Source organism: Sceloporus occidentalis, unplaced genomic scaffold (assembly GCF_023333645.1).
Source record: "Sceloporus occidentalis isolate IW3139 unplaced genomic scaffold, rSceOcc1.0.p SCAF_5, whole genome shotgun sequence".
Classification (NCBI taxonomy): domain Eukaryota; kingdom Metazoa; phylum Chordata; class Lepidosauria; order Squamata; family Phrynosomatidae; genus Sceloporus; species Sceloporus occidentalis.
Genome location: NW_028316985.1, coordinates 113,634,299 through 113,656,911, shown reverse-complemented (window position 1 = coordinate 113,656,911; position 22,613 = coordinate 113,634,299). Strand labels below are relative to the sequence as shown.

General features: G+C 39.8%; 1 protein-coding gene across 4 annotated transcripts in view; it reads left to right on the top strand.

The window, feature by feature from the left end:
• Nucleotides 1–635: 635 nt before the first annotated feature.
• Nucleotides 636–22,613, top strand: part of SMIM14 (small integral membrane protein 14) — a 31,663-nt gene continuing 9,685 nt past the window's right edge. The window contains exons 1-4 of one of the 4 annotated variants that reach the window (XM_089525126.1): nucleotides 639–705; nucleotides 2,180–2,244; nucleotides 13,823–13,941; nucleotides 19,195–19,243. In XM_089525126.1, the coding sequence (XP_089381252.1) occupies nucleotides 13,867–13,941; nucleotides 19,195–19,243 (124 nt within the window). In that variant the 5' untranslated portion in view covers nucleotides 639–705; nucleotides 2,180–2,244; nucleotides 13,823–13,866. Of the gene's footprint in view, nucleotides 706–1,054; nucleotides 1,090–2,179; nucleotides 2,245–12,612; nucleotides 12,638–13,822; nucleotides 13,942–19,194; nucleotides 19,244–22,613 lie in introns of those variants that run through there. The other 3 variants (XM_089525127.1, XM_089525128.1, XM_089525129.1) reach the window with 3 other exon arrangements.

Genomic DNA, 22,613 nt, shown 5'->3' with positions numbered 1-22,613 from the left:
TATATATATTTAAATCTACCCAGCCACCCCTGGCCCTGCCCTCTCCCTCTCCCTTTGCATCCGGGTGCGTGGGCATGTCTTCCAGTTCCACGTATACAGAAAAAGGACCAGGAAAGGAAAGCAAGGCGTACGTGTCTCTTGCAGAGTGACTGGAGTGACTAGAGAGGGAGGCACTGACTAGCAGCAGAACCTATGCCTTGCTCCCAGGCACAGCAAGCAAGAGCCCAGCTCCAGAGGAGGGGAAGATGCCTGGCAATGGGAGGCAACACAATCCAGGCTGCATCCCCCCCCCCCCCAAAAAAAAAAAAACACCAGTGGTCCCCAAACTGTGCCCTTTGAGAGATTTCTTTTGGACTTCATCTCCCAGAAGCCTCAGCCATGTTGGCCAATGGTCTGGGGTTCTGGGAGCCGAAGTCCAAAATCCCCTTAAAGAGGACAGTTTGGGGACCACTGTCCCAAACCCTCAGCTGAAGCAAGGCTAGGGAAAGGTGCTGCAGCCCTTCTTCCTGCTGGTCACCAAAGGGAGGGAAGGAAGGAGGGATGAGGGAGGGCTCCTAGCAAGCTCGTCCCCTTTCTGGGTCTCGTGGTAGTGGCTGCTTAGTGCTTTCTGACGTGGTCCCTTGAACCAAAACACAAGGAGGAGGAGGAGGAGGAAGGGAGGGAGCTCTCTGTCTGTGGCCTCCCCAAAGCCCAGCAGCCCAGGCGGTGAGTGCCTGCCCTCCTTGCTTCTTTCCTGCCTTCCTTGTTTTCCTCTGCCTGCTCTGCTTTCCCACCTGCCTCCCTATAGCATCCCCTAACCTCCAGCTTTGGGCTTAAGAGTAAGAGTGGAGGAGGGAATGCAAAAAGTTTCCCAGGGGGGAAAGAGAGAGAAAGGTCTGGCCTTCTTTGCCCTGGGTCCACTGATTCCAGAAGGAGAGTTCCTCCTCCTGAGTTCCAGTTCCCAACTGGCATTTTAAACTGGGACCCCTATGTCAGACTGTTGCCCTGGTTGGAATATGGTGGGGGAGGTTTCCATGTATTGCCCTCCCTGTTGCTGATCTCCTCCTTGCAGGCCCACCCCAGTTCATTGAGCCTCCATCTGGGACCAAGGTATTGTTTATTATTATTAATTTTGCAGCCCAGCTGTGCATAGAAAATGCTGACAAAGGGAATCTCAGAGTTGGAAGAGACACCACAAGGGCCATTCAGTTGTGAAGGGATTTTTAAAACAAAGTTATTTTAGTGTTCTTCTGCAGAAATTATTTGTTGATGGTGGCGTATGCCTTCAAGTCCCAGCCAACATGATTTAAGGACAGTCCAGCAGATCCTTGCAGGCTGATGCCTATACAGTCTATACATAATTTAGCCCTGTGGGACTTATTTCTAGGGAAGAGAGTATAGTTAGGCTATTGTGGGTAAGGGCCATTAAATGAACTAGGACTGACCTCTGAGTAAACATGCGTAAAATTATGCTGTCCATTTACTGAATCAGTTTGATCTTCCTCCTTTGCTCTAATGGGGAGCCAAATGCACAAGAGTGTTCCTGCACACTCAAAGATTGTGTGAAAGTCGGAATATCTCTCTCACTTGCTCAAATTTCCTCTTCTCCGGAGTTATTAAAGGCGGAGGACAGTTCTTCTGTGTTTCGCCAGCTTACCTTTCCCTCTGTTTGTGCACAAGTCATTGCCAGATGCACAAGTCTTTGCCTTTCAGGTTGCCACTTCCTTCTCAGGCTTTTTGAAGACGTATTTCACCTTGCTACTGGAAGAGAATTACTTTGAATATAACCAAATTTTGGCACACGAAGAGTGTTACCAGTTGAAGCTGTTTCAACATCACAAAAGGGTTAGGAGAAGAAGACCAGTCTCTGCTTTGGAATTTAAAGACTTCATAGGACTATTGGGCCCTCTACAGACCAAACGACCCTTCCCCAAATTCCATAGCCTTGAGCCAGGGCAGTGAAAGCAGTGTCAAAATGTTACTAGCTTACAGCTCTGTCTTTCAGGTTTCAAGAGATTTGTCTTTCAATATTCAAGAGACCCACACTAAAAGCTCTACTTAGAGGAGCCTCAAAGTCAAGGCTTACATAGTTGCAAAGGATCTTGAATTTCTTTACAACCAGAATTCTAGGCTGTAAGTGGTCCCTAAAAGGTCATTTGGACTAGCATCACAATATCCTTTCCTACTTTTTCTGTTCTAGGTTAGCACATACTTGAGTTCTGAAAAGGTTGCAAGAAGTAGCTGCCTACGTAGATAGTGCAACAGGTAAATGCCTAAATCTCTTTATGCCCGCTGTTGCAATTTCCTTTTTCTTCTCTTCCTCCTGTAGCTCTCTAAGAGCCTGCAGACCACCTTTTAGGGTGTATAAGAAGGATTGTCCCTCCTGTTTTCACTTCATTGATTTATTTATGTGGCAGACATATACTATTCATTTCTTGAAAGTTCAAGGAGTAAATTATAAATAATAAAAAATTAACTAAATGGCTAAAACAGAAATATAGTTGTTTATTGTTATGTGCCTTCAAGTCTACTCTGGTTTATGGCAACCCTATCCTAGGATTTTCTTGGCAGGATTTGTTCCAAGGAGGTTTGCCACTGTCTTCCTCTAAGGCAATGATTCCCAAACTTTGGTCCTCCAGATGTTTTGAACTTCAGCTCCTAGATTTCCTGACAGTTGGTCAAGCTGGGTGGGGCTTCTGGGAACTGAAGTCCAAAGTTTGGGAACCATTGCTCTAAGGCTAAGAAAGTATGATTTGCCCAAAGATCACTTCATTTGTTTCCATGGCTGAGTGGGGTTTGAAATCATGGCCTCCCTAGTCCTGGGCCAGTGATCAAACTACTACACCACATTGGCTGTCTAAAACAGAAATATGTGTGCATGTGCTTTGAAGTCACTTGTCATCTTATGGTGGTCCCATTAATTTCATAGGGTTTTCTAAGGTAAAGAATACTCAGAGTAGTTTTGACAGTTCCTGTCTCTATAGTGGCTTTAAAAGTTATGACCAGCACCAACCTGGATTAGGATATCTGCATTCAGATTCATGCCCTATTCTGAAGGTTACTGGGTGTCACTATCTCTCAGCCTAATCTATTTTATAAACCTGTTGTGAAGAAAGTAAGGGATATAAGATCAAAAGCTTCACCAATGTGATGTGTCTTATCACTGCATGCTTTCAAATGCAAATGAGATCCCATAAAAAGGGTAAAATGTCAAATCAACATGGGTGTAACTTGCTCTGGATTGGTATTGAATTAGAAAAGTAGAAGGAATGCACATACAAAAAGAAAGAATCTCCCTCTGTGCTCTTTCTCCCCCAAGGCATGCCCTCCAGATGTCTTACACTAAAGCTCCCACAGTTCCCAGGCATGGATCCATTTTGGTCACGTTTGCTGTGGTGTGGAAGTTGGGTGTCACTATCTCTCAGCCTAATCTATTTTATAAACCTGTTGTGAAGAAAGTAAGGGATATAGTCAAGTAAGCTATCTTGAAGTGCAAAAAGGAAAGATGGGGTGCCAATTAAATCATCCTACATTATTGAATGTGTTCTAGTCTGAAGGCTTGATAACATGTTTTGGTCTGGTTTTTGGATATTTTCAGTACTTACCAGGAAATAAGATCAAAAGCTTCACCAATGTGATGTGTCTTATCACTGCACGCTTTCAAATGCAAATGAGATCCCATAAAAAGGGTAAAATGTCAAATCAACATGGGTGTAACTTGCTCTGGATTGGTAATGAATTAGAAAAGTAGAAGGAATGCACATACAAAAAGAAAGAATCTCCCTCTGTGCTCTTTCTCCCCCAAGGCATGCTCTCCAGATGTCTTACACTAAAGCTCCCACAGTTCCCAGGCATGGATCCATTTTGGTCACGTTCGCTGTGGTGTGGAAGTTGTAGTCCAAGACAGCTTGGGTGAGCATCAGATAGATTCAGTGATTCCCAAACTTTCATCTTCCAAGTGTTTTGGACTTCAACTCCCAGAAGCTCCAGCCAGCTTGGTCAATAGTCAGGAATTCTGAAAGCTGAAGTCCAAAACATTTGGAGGACCAAAGTTTGGGAACCACTGAGAAAGTTGGATGCTACAGGGGGTGTTCAGTGTAAGTGTTATAGTGTCAGAGTTGTATTATCAGTTCCAACTCAACAGCTTCTAGCTTCAATCTCCCTTTTAAATTTTCAATGAACCCAAATATCTAAAGGTACCAGATCCTGTCTAATCTGGGTAGCTGCATAAGGTCAGCTCTGGTTAGTATTTGGATGGGAGATTACCAGTAAATACCAAGTGCTGCAGGCTATATTTCAGAGTAAAGAACTGGTATAACCACCTCTAAGTAATTCTTGCTTAAGAAAACACTATAAAACTCATGGGGCCGTAATAAATCAACAGGCAACTTGAAGGTACATACACACACAGAGCAACTTCCAAGTTGGGTACTGGATGTTCAGGAGGCTTGAAACGCTCCTGCACCTGTTTTGTGTGTGTGTATGTGTCTGTGTTTTCTTTCTTGTCTGATTTATTGCTGTTTATTCCTTTGCGTAGAGTTACTCTGGCTTGACCAAAACAGCACTGCTGTCATATGATGCCACTAGGGATTGTGCAGGTGAATGAGTGTTTAATGGTATGGCTGTTGTTCCATGACAGTGTTACTGAGGTAGATATAGGAACAGAGCTGGCTCTTGAATTAAAAGCTTCTGCTAGTTCCTGTTGGTTGATCTGTTATCATTGATGAGTGATTGGAGACTCTTCTGTATTCAAGGAAGGGTCGCCCACTTTCCCTGACTTCCTCTCCCAAGACATGTGAGAGACAAGAACCATTTTGCAGGATACTTGCAGATAGTGTATGCTGTATTTGGCAGGCTATAGCTGAAAGGTGCAGAGACAAGCAATTTAACCTCTTTTAGATGTTGCATGGTAACTTCATTCAGCCTTTATCACTGTCTATGCTGGCTAGGTCTGCTAAGATTTGTAGTCCAGCATTATTTGGAGGGCCACAGGTTCCCCATCCCTGGCATAGGGAACAACCAGCAGTAACCTCTTACTTTCTGTGCTGATCTTGTGTGGTATCTGGTGAATTATGGGTATCCATTTTGCTTTTTTAATCTATTTACTACGTCAAGTGGATACTGCAAAAATGTTTGGTGTAAACCTGCGAGTCTTGGTTTATACTGGAAGGACTAGAGTACATATGTATACATATTAATGCATGCTTCTGGGGATCTAGGTCAGCTTTTTCCAATCTAGAAGACACCAGATTTTTTTTTTAAACTGGGCATTCCATAAATCCTGAGCATTGAGTATCGTCACTAGGGACTGATGGGAATTGTAATTCAAAGCATGTTGAAGTTACAACTTTGGAGAAGACTGGTCTAGATCCTGCATGTTACCCTAAATGTGTGGGGCTTGTACAGCCTCCACTGACAATTGCAATCTATCTTTAATCAGTTTGGAGAATGTTTAGCTTGGCTTTGCAAGAGGGGGAAAACATATACAGGAACTGAGAACCAGCTATACTGGTAAAAACTGATAGAGACTTCAGGCATGGGGAACTACATGAGCTTTCATCAAAAGAAATATAAAAGAACACACATACTAGAGTACTTCACTCCCTCACACAGCATACAGAACTCACCAATTACAGAAAACTGAAAAAAGATAGTGGAATTTGAGGGTTGTATAAGGGACTATATGTACCGATCCTGAAGATAAAGTCTATGGAAAGCAGGAACAACTTAATCCACAAGGTTTGAGTAACTAGACAGGGATGGACAAATGAATGGCAACTCACACTGAAGTCTCAGGACAACAGTCACTGTGCAAATGGGGATAGGGATGGCAGACTGCAGTAAAAAGGCTAAGTTTTGAGGAGCTATTTATACCTTTAAGGCTATCCCAATTCATAGAGTTTCAGTGAGAAACCAAAATCCCCTCAACGGAACATGAGAAGGTTTCCAATGTGGAAAGTTTGTTTTGATACTCGAAAGATGAGAGAGGTTGATTTTGATTGTTGATGCTTCATGGACTTCACAACACCTAGACAAGATCTGGAGTTCCTAGGAATGGAAGGGCAGGAAAGACTGTTTCAGAATACACAAGAGATGAAAGGTGGATTCTGGTCTTGTTTGATCTAGCTGAACTACTCATCTTTTGGCTTTCAGTTTCTCTCAGAAATGCAGAAAGGATGTGTGGCAGTGCTCTTCCAGAGCTCCTTCATCCCACGCCTTTTCAAATGGCTAGGTTTACGTGTCATTCACACTACATATTGTAGTGCTATATATGCCATCGCAGCTGCAGCTGCTCATGCTGGTGTCCAATGTTATATCAAACTATAACTGGATTAATGTTTGGATGCTAACATGCATTAGGTAGTAAATCTGGAGTGGTGGATCAAAGAATGCAGTGTGTAGCAGACTATTGGAGTGTCTATATGATCATTATGGACTTGTACTGTGGTGTTAAATAAAATGAACCATGTTCACATTTTGATTTTTTAATGTGCTGATGATGTCACTCATTTGCTGTAAAGTAATTAAAACTTGGCACCATTCATACGTTAACCACACCTTTGACTTGGTTTCATAATTGTGCACAAAATGTAAAATAATTTCCTACTGGTATTAGATCTGTCTGAATAATATTTCTTCTAATGGAAGGGTAACAAGATTATTAACTGTAAAGTTATCTTTGAGTCTTGCTCACAGAATAGGAAGGGGAGCTTCAGTCTGGGTGCCAAAAACCCTAGATCTTACATTGTTGCTCCTGCACCTCTAATTTGTTGATGCCAAATGCCATCAAGTCTACTTCAATAATGGCAACTCTATGAATGGGAGACCTCCAAGCTATCCTTGACTGAGTCTATCCATCTGTAATGCAGTTTTCATCTTTTCCTACTACACATCTACCTTCCCAGGCATTATTGGCTCTTCTAGGGAGTTCTATCTTCTCATGACCTGTCTAAAGTATGACAGTCTCAGTTTAGTCATCTTGGCTTCTAGGGAGAGTTCAGGCTTGATTTGCTATAGGACCCATTTATTTGTCTTTTTAGCAGTCCGCTGTATCCTTCAACCTCTTCTCCTGTGCCACATTTCAAATGAGTCAATTTTCTTTGTATCAGCTTTATCCATCATTAAATAAAACATCTTTAGCTTAAATGGCCCCTTGCACTCTCCAAGGCCCTTAATGGCCAATTTTGATATATTCTTCCATCCCCCAGTGTGATTTAATTAGGGGAATGGAGCTCATTTGAAGAAGGAAAAAAATCCCAGTCCTAAAAAGAGGTCAAGGGGGAAAAATAATGGGGAAATTGCAGTAGGCACACCTGTGAGAAGGGGCTTTACATTTCACTTTTGTTTAAAAAACGGTGGAGTTGTCAAACCCAGGAAACTGGGAGCCATAGTTTGCCACCCTGTCCCAGAAGAATTAGTGATGTTCAAGTAGTCAGTTGTCCAGCATCTGAGTTATTAGTATAAGAGTTATACTTTTCTAAGTATTGACAGTGTAGGCCTACTTCACATCATCTTATTTTTCTCAAAAGACATAGAACTAAGGAAAAGAGATTCCACCTAAACCTTGGGAACAACTTTCTGATGATAACACCTATTTGTAAATAAGCCAAAACAAAACAATGTGAAAGCTGCATTCCTGTACTGACTTTACTGGTATATAAGCTACCTTTGTTCAGGACTGAATATGAAATAATATTACTGTATATATTCATCTATAAGTCTAGAAATTTTAGTAAAAAAATTGACCTAAAAACTTGGGTCAACTTATCCATGGGTTAACATAAGTACTGTACTTTAACTCTCTCTATATATAAAAGGAGCCATCCCCTTTCTCTGAATAGTGTGGTAAAAGGCGAGAGCTTAGTCCATCCTGGGAGCACCAAAAAGAAGCATGGATCTCCTCTGCTTTCTTATCCATCCAGCCTTTAGGATGAACACAAAAAGAATTTTCTAAGTTCTTTGGCATCATTTTCCTTTGCATCATCCTTGAAATGCTTTGTTACATGCCCCTAAGTTTTATCCTCGACATATCCACGGGTTATATCAAAATCCATCATTTTGGTCCCCAAAACCTGCCCTCGACTTATACATGAGGTCAACTTACAGTCGGGTATATACGTAATTGTGCAAGGTAATAATATAGAAGTATGTAGCATTATGAAGTTCAGTGTATACTTACCACATTATTTGCAGGTTAAAAAACAGGCGACATATGCTATTTACATTCTTATTAACCACAAAATACTGTTTTTAATGCAAGTTAGTAATTGTCTTGCAGCAAATTTCTCATTTCCTCATTTCATTTATATTTTTAGATGCAAAATGCAACGGTGGGTATATTATATTTGCCTAGCAAACATCTGTTTTATAACAGATCTGCTGCTGCAAATTATTCATTGTTTTATGGCAGTTATTCTGAGTGTTAGCAATACTTTTGGTTTTCATAGAAGGTTCTTAAGAAGAAGAAGGATAATGGTCAAAAATCCATTTGCCCTTCACCAACAATATTTTTACCTTCCGATATATATGCACAGGGAAGTTCAGTGGTATGGGTGCCAAGGATGCCCAAATTTACCTAGCTTGGGATCTGACTGATAAATAACTGTGGAAAACCATATTTGAGCCCAAGTGAATATTAGCATTCACTTTCAGATCGTTTTGGGGTGGGTGTGTTCCTTTGGTGAATGGGGCCAAGAGTGAAAAGTTATATGTGTGAAAACTCTCCCCTGAAGAGAGAAAATATGAAAGCTACTAATTTGTATTTTTTAAACAATTTCTTGGGAAATCAGAGAATGTGTTACCTTCTCTTTTGTATTCATGTGTAGAAAATCAGCTGCAGGGCCACAAAGCATCATAATCTCAGGGATGGGGCTACTGTCACAGCCCCTAGGTCCTTTTTATTTGCGGGCCCCTTAAATAATGTGTGAAAGTGGTATTAAGATAAAAGCAATGGAATTATAGTATAGGTAGAGAGATTACTAGACTGCAATGCTAGGTGCATTTACTTGGGAGTAAGTTCTATGAAACGTTTGAGTAAACATGTGTAGTCAGTTTTTAAAAAACTAATATTAGCATTTTAAAATCTTTTGACGTATGATTCAGCTGACGTGTTCAATCTTTCTTGCAGGCAGACTCAAAGCAACCTGACCAACCAACAAAGCTGAATTCCTTGCTCACCTACATTAACTATTTAGTTGCCTGAGGTGTAAAAGTGTCATAATATTTATGTAACCAGATTTATAGGAAGCAACTAATCCCTGCAAAATATCTGCCTTTCTAGTGACACTGGCAGAACACCATGTTTTGATACATTGTATTATTGATGTGCCCTATCCCAAATCCTTTGATTCTACCCCTGAAAGATTTTAAACTAGGCTATTAATTCTGCACATTGCAAACCCACCATGAAAAATGATACAATCTCTACCATTTAAAAAGTGCTTGAGTTAGATTTGCTTGAAATTAGTGCTGATTCTTCCAGAACACTGTTAGTTTCTTCTTCTGCATACCATTTATTTACCAAATTGGCAGCATGTACAGGCTCTTGGAAATGCAAACATGAGCAAGCTGTTTGTGTGACCTGGCTTATCACCAAGTAGCTCGACTAGAATTGCACCAGCTTCAACTCCTGCTAGTGTTATCCAGCAAATTTTCAAGTGCCAACGTGATTTTTTTTAGTTGAAGCAAAGATGAACTCAGACCCCATCTAAATACAAGAATTATGAATAAATTGAGATGATGCACTTGGCTACCCATTTTAAATGAGTTTAATTCATGACACTGTGAAACAAAATACAAGGTTTTCCATATGAGTGGCTGAGATAGTGACTTACTGATTGTTCAGTGTATACAGACTTTATTTCATTACCCAAATTATTCAAAATATTATATATACATAGAACCCAGGCTATGTCTTTAAGGTATATATGAAAGAAATGAATTTAATGTTTAGATTTTGGTTCCATCTCCAAGGTACCTCATGTTAATTGCCCTTGAGACAATTCGACCCCTGGTGGCCCTGCTGATGCGACATCTCCAAGACCCCCTGTCCTCTACTACTCTGCTCAACTCCTGCAAACTCATACTCATGATCCCTTTAATAGAGTCCATCCATCTTGCATGTGGCCTTCCTCTCTTTTTATTTCCCTCTACCTTTCCTAGCATTATTGTTTCTTCCAATGATTCATGGCTTCTCATGATGTGTCCAAAGTACGACAACCTGAGTTTTGTCATCTTGGCTTCCATGGAGATTTCTGGCTTGATCTGCTCTAGGACCCATTTGGTTGTCTTTTTGGCTGTCTATGGAATCCTTAGCACTCTTCTCCAGCACCACATCCCAAATGAGTTGATTTTCCTCCTGTCCTTCTTAATTGTCCAGCTCTCAAATCCATACATGGCTTGTACAAATCTAACTTTTGTACTCAGTTGTATATCCTTGCATTTTAGGATCTTCTCTAGTTCTTTCATAGCTGCCCTTCCCACTCTTAATCTTCTTCTGATTTCCTAGGTATAAGAATTCTTTTACTAGTTCTACTTTTTTCATTGTCTAATCCAAATTTGTGTAGATTCTCTGTGGTCATTATTTTTGTTTTCTTTATGTTCAGTAATAAGCCTGCCTTTGCACTTCCTTCCCTGATCTTTCTTAGTAGTTGTTACAGGTGTTTGAGGTTTTCTGCTAGTATTATGGAGTTATCTGCATATTTTAGATTGTTGATATTCCTTCCTCCTATTTTCACTCCTCCTCCTTCTGTGTCCAAGCCTGCTTTTCTTACAAGAAGTTCTGCATATAAGTTGAGTAGGTAGGGTGATAAGATGCAGCCTTTGCCAACTGGGAACCATTCTGTTTCTCTGTGTTCTTTTCTGACAGTAGCCTCTTCTTCTGAGTACAGATTCCTCATCAGGACTATCAGATGTGTTGGCACTCCCTTGTCTTTAAGGGCCTTCCTAGGCAGCCAAAGGCTTTGCTGTAGTCGATAAAACCATGAGACGCTTCATTATGCATATACAAATATTCCAAAATCTGGGGGAAAATCAAAACACTTCTGGTCCCAAGCATTTCAGATAGGAAAGACTCAGCTTGTATTTCTTTTGCAGTATTGTGCTAATCAAACCAGATGTGAGTAGTAGCTATGTTCTACTAAATGGTTGTGGTTTAATTACTTACAAGAAACCAATTATGTGGAGGAACTGTACCCATTAAATTGGTACAGCCAGAAAGTAGTGTTCTTTTTCTTTTATAATTTTTGGGAGGGTTGTGAAAGGTTGTGAAAGGAATACCTGTGTTTTTCACAACACACGATAAATTGCATCAGCTCCTCTCAGGATTCCATTTTATGGTAAAATCAGGCATCACTGTGCCCCTAAATTAAAAAAAAACTACAGAGCACAAGAACACCCCATCTTGCCATTGTGCTTGAACACTGGTAACAAAGTGAATAACAAACTGAGAAGTCATTGGCGGGATACACACCGCCATTTAGTACGTTTTCTATACGTACTAGGGTTAGGAAGGGGCGGTGCTTCCGCACCCCCCTAACCCTAGTACGTATAGAATACGTACAAGATGGCGGCGCCCCTTCCACATGGGCGCCGCCATCTTTACGTACTGGACGCACAGCGTCCAGACGTGTCGCGCCGCTTCTGACGTAGCGAGCGCGCCCCTGGCGCCTCGCTACGTCGCAAACGCGACTTGAAAAGAAGCTCCATTTTGGAGCTTCTTTTTTCGGTCCGCGCGGGAGTCGGGCCATCTGAAGGCTCCGGCTCCCCCGCGGACCTACTGGCGGCGGCGGCAGACCGCCGCAAATCGGCGGTCTGTACCCCGCCATTAAATTTCATTTACATATACTTGTCTGTAGACAAACTGGATCATAGCTTTATCCAAGAAATGAAGTAGAAAAAACATTAGAAAATTGATACCTGCAAGTGCACTTTTTAAACTACAGTATAGGAGGGGGGGGGGGATCTGAAATTGTATTGGCAGGTCTCCTTTGGGCAGGTGGAAAGTCAGATTCCCTACACACAGAAAAGTGCATGTTACGTTTTTTGAAATTTGAATTTTTAAAAATTCTGGAGTCTCTCCTTTCTCCTCCAACTGAGCTTCACCACACTCCCATTATCTCTTAAAACATTTTAAAGGGAAGCAGATGAATGCCACATCCTCTTTCTGCCAAAAGGTAGGAGTTTGAGGACCAGCTGTGTCACCCCTCCCCTTTAATGATGTGTCCTGATGTGATCCACACCCCGCTAGTGACACCACTGCTAGGTCTGTCTCTCTTTCTCTGTCTCTCAGTTTCTCTCATACCCCATTTTGGCAGTCAGCAAAGTGAGGAAAATGTATCAAGTTAAGGCATATTTCCTGATAGGCTGCCATATTTGGGTGTAGGTTGTATTCTGCTTGAGTGGGTGGGACATTAAAGTTGTGCGAGATCTAGATATTTGGGGATAATGGAAATTGTATTCCAACCTAGTTAGAGAACACTCAGTTGTTGGAGGCTGCTCTAAGGCATTGTTTTTGTTGCATCTTTGATTTTTAAGTTCCTTAACAGGAAAGAGCACACAATCACACTCTGTGTGATTGAATTATGTGACCCATCATAAGAGCCAACACTGATTTAGGCATTTTTATTGGAAGAAGCCTAGCGATGCAAAATTTTAAAAGGTTCCTAAAGATCACATTTTGTTTTAATGAATGTTTACATTTAATTTAATTGTTTTTCTATTTAATTAGTGTGCTTACTAATGATAATTAAATTCTTCATTACTTTTACATAAAAAAGAATTACAGAAGAGGAGGACACATCTCCCAAATGTATGCCTTCTGGACTGCATCTGCCCTGTAGAAATAATCCAGTTTGACGCCACTTTAACTGCCATGGCTCAATGCTATGGAATTCTGGGAATTATAGTTTTGTGAGACATTTAAGCTGCTCTGTCAGAGAGCTCTGGTGCCACAGCAAACTACAAATCCCAGAATTCCATAGCACTGAGCCACAGCAATTAAAGTGATGTCTAACTCTGGATTATTTCTGTAGTGTGGATGCAGCCCTGGTTAATGGTGATGCAAGAAGGCGTTTGTAAAGTGAATTGATGGATGGGAGTGCTTGATCCCTTTCTTCCTCCAGTTATTATCATGCACACACTTATTTGGAAATGCCCCTCCCTATTTTGTTGAAATTCTTCAGATCTGTGTGCTTTCTTTGGAACATGCAGTTCTGCCCTAAATATTATTCTGTCTTTTATTAGTCCTACTTTAGCTCAAGTGTCTCCCGCATGAATTAGACATCTAAATTTACCACATGGAGCAGAAGTGTGTGAGGGGAGGGGGGCTGTACATAAAAAGAAATGAAAGCCTGTGAGAAACAAACTCATAAAATTGTCCCATTTCATTATCTTATTTGCATTCCTGAATCAAATAAGCAAACTACTATTTGTGAAAAACATGGTGTTATTTCTGGTTTGAAAAAACAACTTCCATATATATATCTGTTGTAGTCGAAGATAACCTGAAATAAACGTGATTCTTCTAGAATTGATGGGATAACCTTCCCTCCATGGGGATGGTTTTTTCTCTGGGGGGACCACCAGAGCCACAAAAATGGCCTTAGAGCCACAAAATTCCCAGCCTTCTTTTGTTGGTTTCATTGATATTCAGTGATGAATTTCACCTTACTAGAAGGTGGCTGGAACAGTCCCTTCAATATCTCTGCCTGGTTCTTGCTGAAGTTGTGACCCTCTCTGTGTTACAGACTGGGATTTTACTTGTATGCAATTTACCTTAGATGCAATGCAAAATGGCAACTCTTACAAAAAAAGTGTGACTCACACATTAACTTCTCTTTTCTAGGCATTTGCTGTCAAGGTCCAGTTGTGGGGTCCCACTAAATAACCATGGCAGAAGGCGGATTTGATCCCTGTGAATGTATTTGTTCATATGAACATGCCATGAGAAGACTGATCAATCTGGTGAGGACCATGCAGGATATTTCCCTATCTTTCTTTGTTTGTATGTTACTTGTATGTTTTTTTCCATCTGCATTTCACCAGATATGAAATCTCTGATTAGGTTTGCCTTGAAATTCCTATTACCTCCCATTTGCAAGGTGCCTATCTCAATGCATCTTTTTCCTTTGAGCAGCCCTTCTACAAAATCCCTCATATAGCTATATTATTCAAAGTGCATGGCTATGTAGAATTAAGTGAGAAGACTTCCCACCAAGTGTTGCCAACTTTGCTTGTTTTCTACCAGAGATGTCGAATGTTTCTGGACTACATGTCCCAGCATTCCTCACAATTGGCTACACTGGCTTTTGCTGGTAAGAAGTGTATTCCTAACAAGATCTTCAGAGACACATATTCTCCATCTCTGTGTTACAAGGGTTGTATCTGCAAGACTCTCTTTCTCCCTCTCCTCCTCCCTCCTCCTCCCTCTGCTATGCAGAAAAAAGGAAGAGGACAGTCTTTAAAACTGGGTTAAGAAAGGCCCATAAGCTTTTGAGTAGATTGCATATGGAGTGGTGTTTTGTACTCCATTATATTCAAAGGGCTAGGCAGGTGCCTCTATGCTTGAACAGTACAGATTGAGACTGTTTAGTCAGTAGAGTTGAGAAGGAGCACAAAAGAAATTAAGAGGACGGGGCAGCCAAACTTAAGCATTTATTTCAGTAATGTTTAATTGAAGCCAGTGAGTCTGAAATACATGTGGGTTTATCTTGATTGTACAAAAAGGTTTTTTTTCTTAGGGAGTAATTAATATATTTTCCTAGAATGGATGGAATAGAGAAAAAATACAGCCTCCTTGAAACAAACAGCATGCTTTTTCAGAAGGAGGTTTGGATCCTTTGCTACAACTGATACTCAGATAGCAGCCATGTCACTTTTCTGTCCAGAATCAACACATTATTGTTGAGCAGATCCTGAATGTTCCATTGTATGGATCGTCTTACACCTTCTTGACATTTTATATGGGGTTTTATATGAAAATGCAAGTTTTTGTGCAACAATTCAGCCCAATTCATTTTCAGAGGTTCTGGGGATGGATGGGACCAAAGAACAGCCTATTATCACTTAAAACAGCTACTGTCAGCCACAAAGCCTTATCATTTGAACCATTCAGAAAGGGAAAACCACATGCAAAAGTTCATTTTTTCCTTAAAATATCCAATTAACATGGCATTTGCAAAGAATATTAGCCAAATAAACATAGAACCAAGCAGGGTGAGACTTAACTTCAGACTAACCTGGGCTTCTGAACATCTGCAAAACTTGTTAATATTTTCCAACAAGGAAACATTTTATTCAAGAGAAGAATGTACACATTCAGCCATATCGGAATAAAAAAAGGGATGTAGAACTGGTATCTCTTGAGCATAGGGTTTTTTTACATATAGGATGGGGTGTGTGTATATATAGGAGGCCATTTTAAGAAGCCACAGTTCCTTTCTCTTAATTGGAAATAGTAAAGTCCAGGAAGGATTCATTATGTAGCACTGATATAAAAAAAAACACCCAACACCAACACCAAGGTTTAGGAAGTTATTTTACTAATTTTATTACAAAAAATGTATCTCATAAATAGAAGGTGATTTCTTATTAATTCAGTGATAGCAAAGTTTATTGCAAAGTTTGTTTTATTTAAAGGTTTTATATTATACTGGAAGAAAATCAGCATGTGCTTTATAGACTATTGCAAAGCCTTTGCATAGATTACATAAAGCAGTGGATTGCACTTAAAGAGCTGGGTGTATCAAGACATTTGATTGCCCTGATGCACACTCAGTACGTAGGACAAGAGGCTAGAGTTAGAACAGAATAGAGAGAAAAAGAGTGGTTCTCAATTGGAAAGGGAGTTAGACAAGGATGCATCTTATCACCCTATTTGTTCCATTTATACGTAGAAAATATCATATGAAAAGCAAGCTTAGATTTAGAGGAAGGAGGAGCAAAGACGAGGAAGGAATATTAACAATCTAAGAGATAAGCAGATGACATCATAATACTAGCCAAAAATAACAAAGACTTGGAACTATTACAGTTGGCTCTCCTTATCCACGGATTTAAGCATCCACAGCTTGAAAATATTAAAAAAAAAGCATAAGCTTCAAGTACCAAACCTTAATTTTCCCATTTTATATAAGGGACACCATTTTGCTATGCCTTTGTATTTAATGGGAATTGAGCATACACAGATTTTGTTATTCACAGGGGTTCCTGGAACAAACCTCAACGGATAACAAGGGTCCACTGTACTAAGGAAAGTCAAAGAGGAAAGTGCACAGACAGGTTTAATGTTGAACATTAAGAAAACTGAAATGATGATCACGGAGGATATTCACAAATCCAATATGGATGATGAGGACACAGAGATAGTCAAAGACTTCCCATATCTTGGATTAATCCATGACCATAACAGAAACTGCAGTCAAGAAATCAGAAGAAGACTAAGAAGGGTAATTATGAAAGAACTAGACAAGATCCTAAAGTGCAAAGATATACTGTACAACTGAATACTAGAAGAATTGTTCATGCCGTCACTATGTTTGGGAGTGAGAGCAGGATGGTGAAGAAAGATGATAGAAAGAAAATCTATTTTGCGGATACCGTGGGCAGCTAAAAAGACAAACAAAACGGGCACAAATTGGATCTGAATGTTGCCTAGAAGCCAAGATGATTCAATAAAGGCTGTTGTATTTGGCTACATCATGAGAAGACTCACTAGAAAAGATGATGATGCTTGGAAAGATAGAGGACAGTAGAAAGGAAGGAAGACCACACACCAGATGGATAGACTTAATCAAAGAGAACATGGCTCTGCATCTGCAAGATCTGAGCAGAAAAAAAAACACTTTTCTGAAAAGAGAGCATAATGTAAATATTAAGCATGAATCAGGTAGCGTTGATGTCTTTTCATGCTGCCTATCTGTTGTGGATTCATGAGAGGGCTATACACAAATCAGGGAACTTTCACTTGTTATCCTAACATAATGCCAAGCCATTCAGAGCTAAAATATTGCTGTGCATGGGCAACCAGGTTGAGTATTGCTGTTTTCTCGAGTCATACTGAACCTACAGCTAGCATGAACAGAGAAAAACAGAGACAAGCCAGAACATGTTTTTCATGCAACATAGCAAGATGTGATAGCGTTTATTATTTTTTCTTTAACCAAGAATCAGTTCAGTTAACTGCTATTTGGAAGCCAATGATGAGTCACCATCCAAATAAGAGCTAGAACCCAGGCTCCTATTGATCCTGAAGACTGAGCTGTCCATTTTGTTGGACCATTCCTCTTTCATGACATATCCCTACTCCCTTATTTGAAGTATGAGTATAATGAGAGAAAGAGATGTCTAGAGAGTTTATTAAGATGACCAAACCGTACTTTTTGTTTCTAGATGTTAACTTGTTCATGTTGACATTGCCCTCTTTTGGTAAGAAACTAAAATTGCATGTTTTGTGTTTACACCACTTCAGAAAGGCATTTTGAATTACAAGTGCAGGATATTGCTTTTTAAGACTACTTTTTTTTTTGTAGCTAGTAAGCAATGACTTTCACATGTATGTCACATCATACAAACTACTGTCCACTGGGGAGATCTCCTACACTGAAACCCTATATAAAATTAATGGTTCTGCAAAGAGGACTTGTATATCTCTCATTCTTTTCACTGGATTTCATGCAGAAGAATTGCCCACTCATTTGTGTCCAGTGAACATAGACTAAAATACTTGCTAGATTTATACATTTGTGTGTCATTCCTATTGGAACAGCCATAGGTGTTGGCTTTTGAACGTTCAAGGGTGATGTTGGTGGTGATGGAAATGAATATACAATTTGTTTTTAATTAAAAGGCTTGCTAACACACTGAACTGTTCAAGCTGATATATCTGAACTGTAAAAACTATTACCTCCGTTTGTAAATAAACATCTTCAGTACAGTCTATTTGTAATACCTTTGTTCCAAGCATCTTATCAGGGCAGATTTGATAATTTTGCATCTTTTGCGAAGACTTTGAAAAGTTATAACACTTTTGGTTTGATTTAGTACTTGGTTTTTGCAAATTTCTTACAGGTCCAAAAGCTACATTTCCTAGATCAAGGCAAGGACTGAGGGCTGTGCTATATCAGTTTCTTTATGTAGCTGGATATATGTTTAAAATTTTAGCAAGTTCAAAATGTTATACCGGTTCGTGTCATGCTTTTTCATAACTTTTATAATCATAATATAATGTATGTCTTGTCTTATAAAATAAAATAAATGGAAATGACATTTGAATGTTTACTAAAAACAATATATGTTGACTTTACTGGTAAATGACATGTTAATAATAGTACATTTTATTGGCAAATGAAACTTTCCAAACATTTCCCCTAGGCCTTTGAAGAACAATTAATAAAAATCAACATAGATCTAATTTCTGACAATGACCAGTGGAGTAGCTGTGTTACTGTGTTGTTACAAAAACAAAAACATATATATTTGCATCCGTGTTGCAGAAATAATTCAATTTGACACCACTCAGTGCTATGGAATTCTGGGATCTGTAGTTTTGTGAGACATTTAGCCTTCTCGGTCAGAGAGCTCTGCTGCAACAACAAACTACATATCCTAGAATTCCATAATATTGAGCCATGGCAGTTAAAGTGATATCAAACTGGATTATTTCTGCAGTGCAGATGTAACCATGGTGAATTTTTCTTCAGTGCTGATTTACACTGGAACCTGCCTTTGAAAATCTGTTGTTCAAGAATGGCTAGCCTGAAGTCATTTATCATTTTATACAAAGACTGGCATGTTTGTCCTGTGTAGAATGCAGCAGGGTATTGCTGGCAACTTGTGCCATACAATGATTGGACGCATCTTGTTTATATCTTCTGCTACTTGTATAAAGACCAAAACTTTGTTCCAACTGATAATCCCAACTAGAGCAGATCCACTAAGTGAATGAAATATATGTAAGTGTTGGTTTATGAAATTCCCATTGAGTCAGTGACTGAAACAAACAAGGACATTTAGAGGCCCAAGAGATCTGATACAGAAGTATACTTTTGATATATTAGAACCTGTGTAAGTGATCCAATATGTTGACTTCCTAACAGTTTACACTTGATTCTCTGGAGTTATTCTGATTGCCGAAATTCAACTGATTGCCCAACTAATTTTTGAGATAGCCAAGTTTCCTTTTCCTAATCAGTTTTGTCTCATTTTTCTTCATTTCAGTTACGACAATCCCAGTCCTACTGCACAGACACAGAATGCCTTCAAGAATGTGAGTAACAGGGAAAAGCAGAACAATAGTAAAGCATTATGCCTGAAGGCCAGATAGTGACCATACTCAGGCAATCAGATCTTGCCTTATTAAGCCAAGCTACATATAAGCCTTTTGCCTATGAATGTACCTCTTCTCTTTTATACCAGTAACCAGGAAACTATGGTTTCTTGGTGTAGTTACCAATAAGCCATAATATATGTCCACAGTATGATGTAAGCATAATACATACCGTATGTGTTTTCTAAAGCTGGTAGCTATATTTTCTTAGCTGAGTCAAAATGGGAAACTGGTAATTAGACATTTTCTGCTTTAAATGCAATGCATAAAGAGAGGATTCAGTGTGTAAACAGAATAAAGTGAGATACAGGGTGATGGGATCACACTATCTCTAACATGTTTGTTTTGCAAAATACACCTGTGGAGACTCTGGTTTGAAATGGAAGGCCTGGGTGCTTTTAGCTGTGATCTTTGTTCTGCAATTGCTTTGCCTTTTTATAAGAATTCAGACATTGTCTTCAATATTTAACCCTCCTATGTCTTTCTAGCCAAAATATCCTAAAGCCACCAAATCTCATTTAATCTTGGGACCTAAGCAGGGTCAGTCCTGGTTAGTACTTGGATGGACTTGGCCCTCCAGATCCACGGATTCTTTGGATTGGTATCCGTGGCAGGTCTTGGAACCAAACCCCAGTGGATACCAAGGGCCCACTATATTTCAGAGGAAGGAAATGGCAAAACCAGCTTTGAGTATTCCTTGCTTTAGAATACCCTGTGAAATTCATGGGGTCACCATAAGTCAACAAGTGACATGAAAGTGCGCACGCGCGCACACACACACACACACACACATTTGTACAACTACTTTTGTACATTTAAAAAAACTAAAAACTATGGAAGCACTTCTGAAGGGGGGGGGGCTTCATAACCCAGTCCTCTCTAGTGTTTTTTTCCTCCAACTTTTCTCAGTTACCACTCCCTTTCCTCTTGGATGACAACCCTAGCCCCCTCCCCATGTTGTACTTCTTGTTATTAGGTCTACTGTTCTACTGCTAATTCAAAACAACCAATCTTGGTCACTGATCCCTTTGGCACCCAGTCACCCTGGGAGCAGCTGTCGACCAGTAACTGCGAAGCTTCTTACCTGTGCCAGCCGCATGGCAAAGGCCAGGGCAGGCAAGAGGCCTCTCAGTCACTGCTCTGCCAGCTGCTCAGTTTCTGACCAAGGTGACCAGGAGCAAAGGACGAAGCTTCTGAATCCTTCTTCAGGACAGAGGGGTACAATGTGAATGGTTTGCTGCTTGAGCATTCCTGGTTCTTCCCGGGATACGTCCTCTCTGGTCACAATGTGTCTGAAAATCTTTACTGCGATCGTGTGACTTTGCCAGGAAAATGCCTTTTACTCCTGGCTTTTTTCCTGCATGTGAAAATATCCATAAAGTGTGAAAAATCATGCCATGATATGGCTTGCAGTGTTAGTGATCTGAGCTAAAGAAAATGAGGAACATCAATGTTTTTTAACTGTAAGTTGCTCTTCCAGTTTTAGAAAGCATTGATACTCTGATCAGGGATACACACACCTGAGCTTCCTGGTAAAGCCTGGTGTTTCTGAATCCTTGTGTGGTTACCTATTTTACATCTTTCTGCCACAGTTGAAAAGGACATATAGAGCAGATTTTTAAAGATAAATGAATAAAAGATCTTGTGTTATTTTACATGTTAATAAATTCAGTATGCTATAGATTTTTATGAATTGGTATCCATAATCAACTTCTTCAATTGATTGAAAAGTCCAGTCACTCTTGTAGCACAATATATTACAGTATAAATGATTTTATGTTACACTGGAAATCAGTCATTCATCCTCTAGATCCGTTGGACCCCAATTTTTATTACAGTCTGACACTAAGGTATTTTTAAAAAGTTTCTGCAAGATTTGGAGCAGGTTGGGGAAAGGGCAGCCCATGGACTGTATGTAGCCCCTGGACCCCATTAAAAAAAAATCCAAAGGGCAAACAATAATATCAACTGAAAAGGCCAAATGTCTTCATAGGATATGATTTTTTTTATTTATTAAGAATTGAGCAAGAGTTGTTGGCGACTTATCCTTCTCCTGGCCTCATGGTTTTGACTCCCCAAATTATTTGCCGTATGTCTCCAGCTAATGCATTCTTTCGCTTCCTGTCTGGGATCCAGCTGTTCTTGCTGTATAAACACTTCTTGGTTAAAAAGTATGCAGTAATGGCTATGATTTTGGGTGGAGATTGGTTTAGTAAGCAGAAGGGTTGTAGCTTAGCTGAAGTCAGAATGACGTCTGTTGTTCTGTTGCTAGAAACTAACTTAGTCATGAAATCCTTGGCGCACACACACACAAAAAGCTTTCTGTGGATGTTTAAATGGCTGGGAGTTGTTTGTTTTTGTCTCCTGACAACCTGTAGCATTATTAACAAAAATATGAAATGCAAGCATTTGCTTTGGGATAACCATGCAGTAGTGGTCTCCAGGTTCCTGAAACTGAAGAATTTTTCAAGTAAAATTCAAAATGTGTATCCATAAAGACTGAAAAAGGACATTCCATGTCTGAGCTGAAATTTAAATTCCAGAAAGCCAAGGTTCAAATCACTGCTCAGCCATGAAAACTCAGTAAGTGATCCTGGACAAGTACACACTCTCAGCCTCAGAGAAAGGCAATGGCAAATCCACTTTGAACAAATCTAAGGGTTGCCTTAGGATTGCCATCTGTTGGAAACTACTTGAAGGCACATGACAACAAGAGCAAAGACCTACACAGAGATAAAGGTTCTGGCTTCCTCTGAAGATGAGTAATTCTGTTATGTGTATTAATCATCTGTGTTTTTTTAAAACACACACACCTTAAAAAGAAATGTAGCAGAATTACCTGAAAGTGAGCGGAAGGAGATATGGCCACATTACCCTTTAATACTTTCTCACAGAAGAACCAGCATGGTATCGTCTCCATAAATCAGAAATGACTTGAAGGCACACAACAACAGCAAACGTTCTCACAGTATGGTTATGGTTTTCCCAAGTCACACTTAGGTACACTAGCCACACTGTGTAAAGCACCACATACATCAATAACATTATCTAAATAGGATTGGCAATGTTAACATTGCTTTGTATGAAATGCAGTTTGTATGCTGGTATAATGTAGAAGGTAACAATCCTAAATGCAGTCCATTGACCTAATTGTTATAAGAATGTACTTCTGAACAAAATTCTTTTTTAAGACTGTGGCTAGGAAATTCACAATTAAAATGTTACCTTAACCAGGAACTTACTAGGTGGTCTTGGACACACTGTTAGTGCCTCAACCTGTATCAAAAGCACAAGTCTAGAAATGATGACT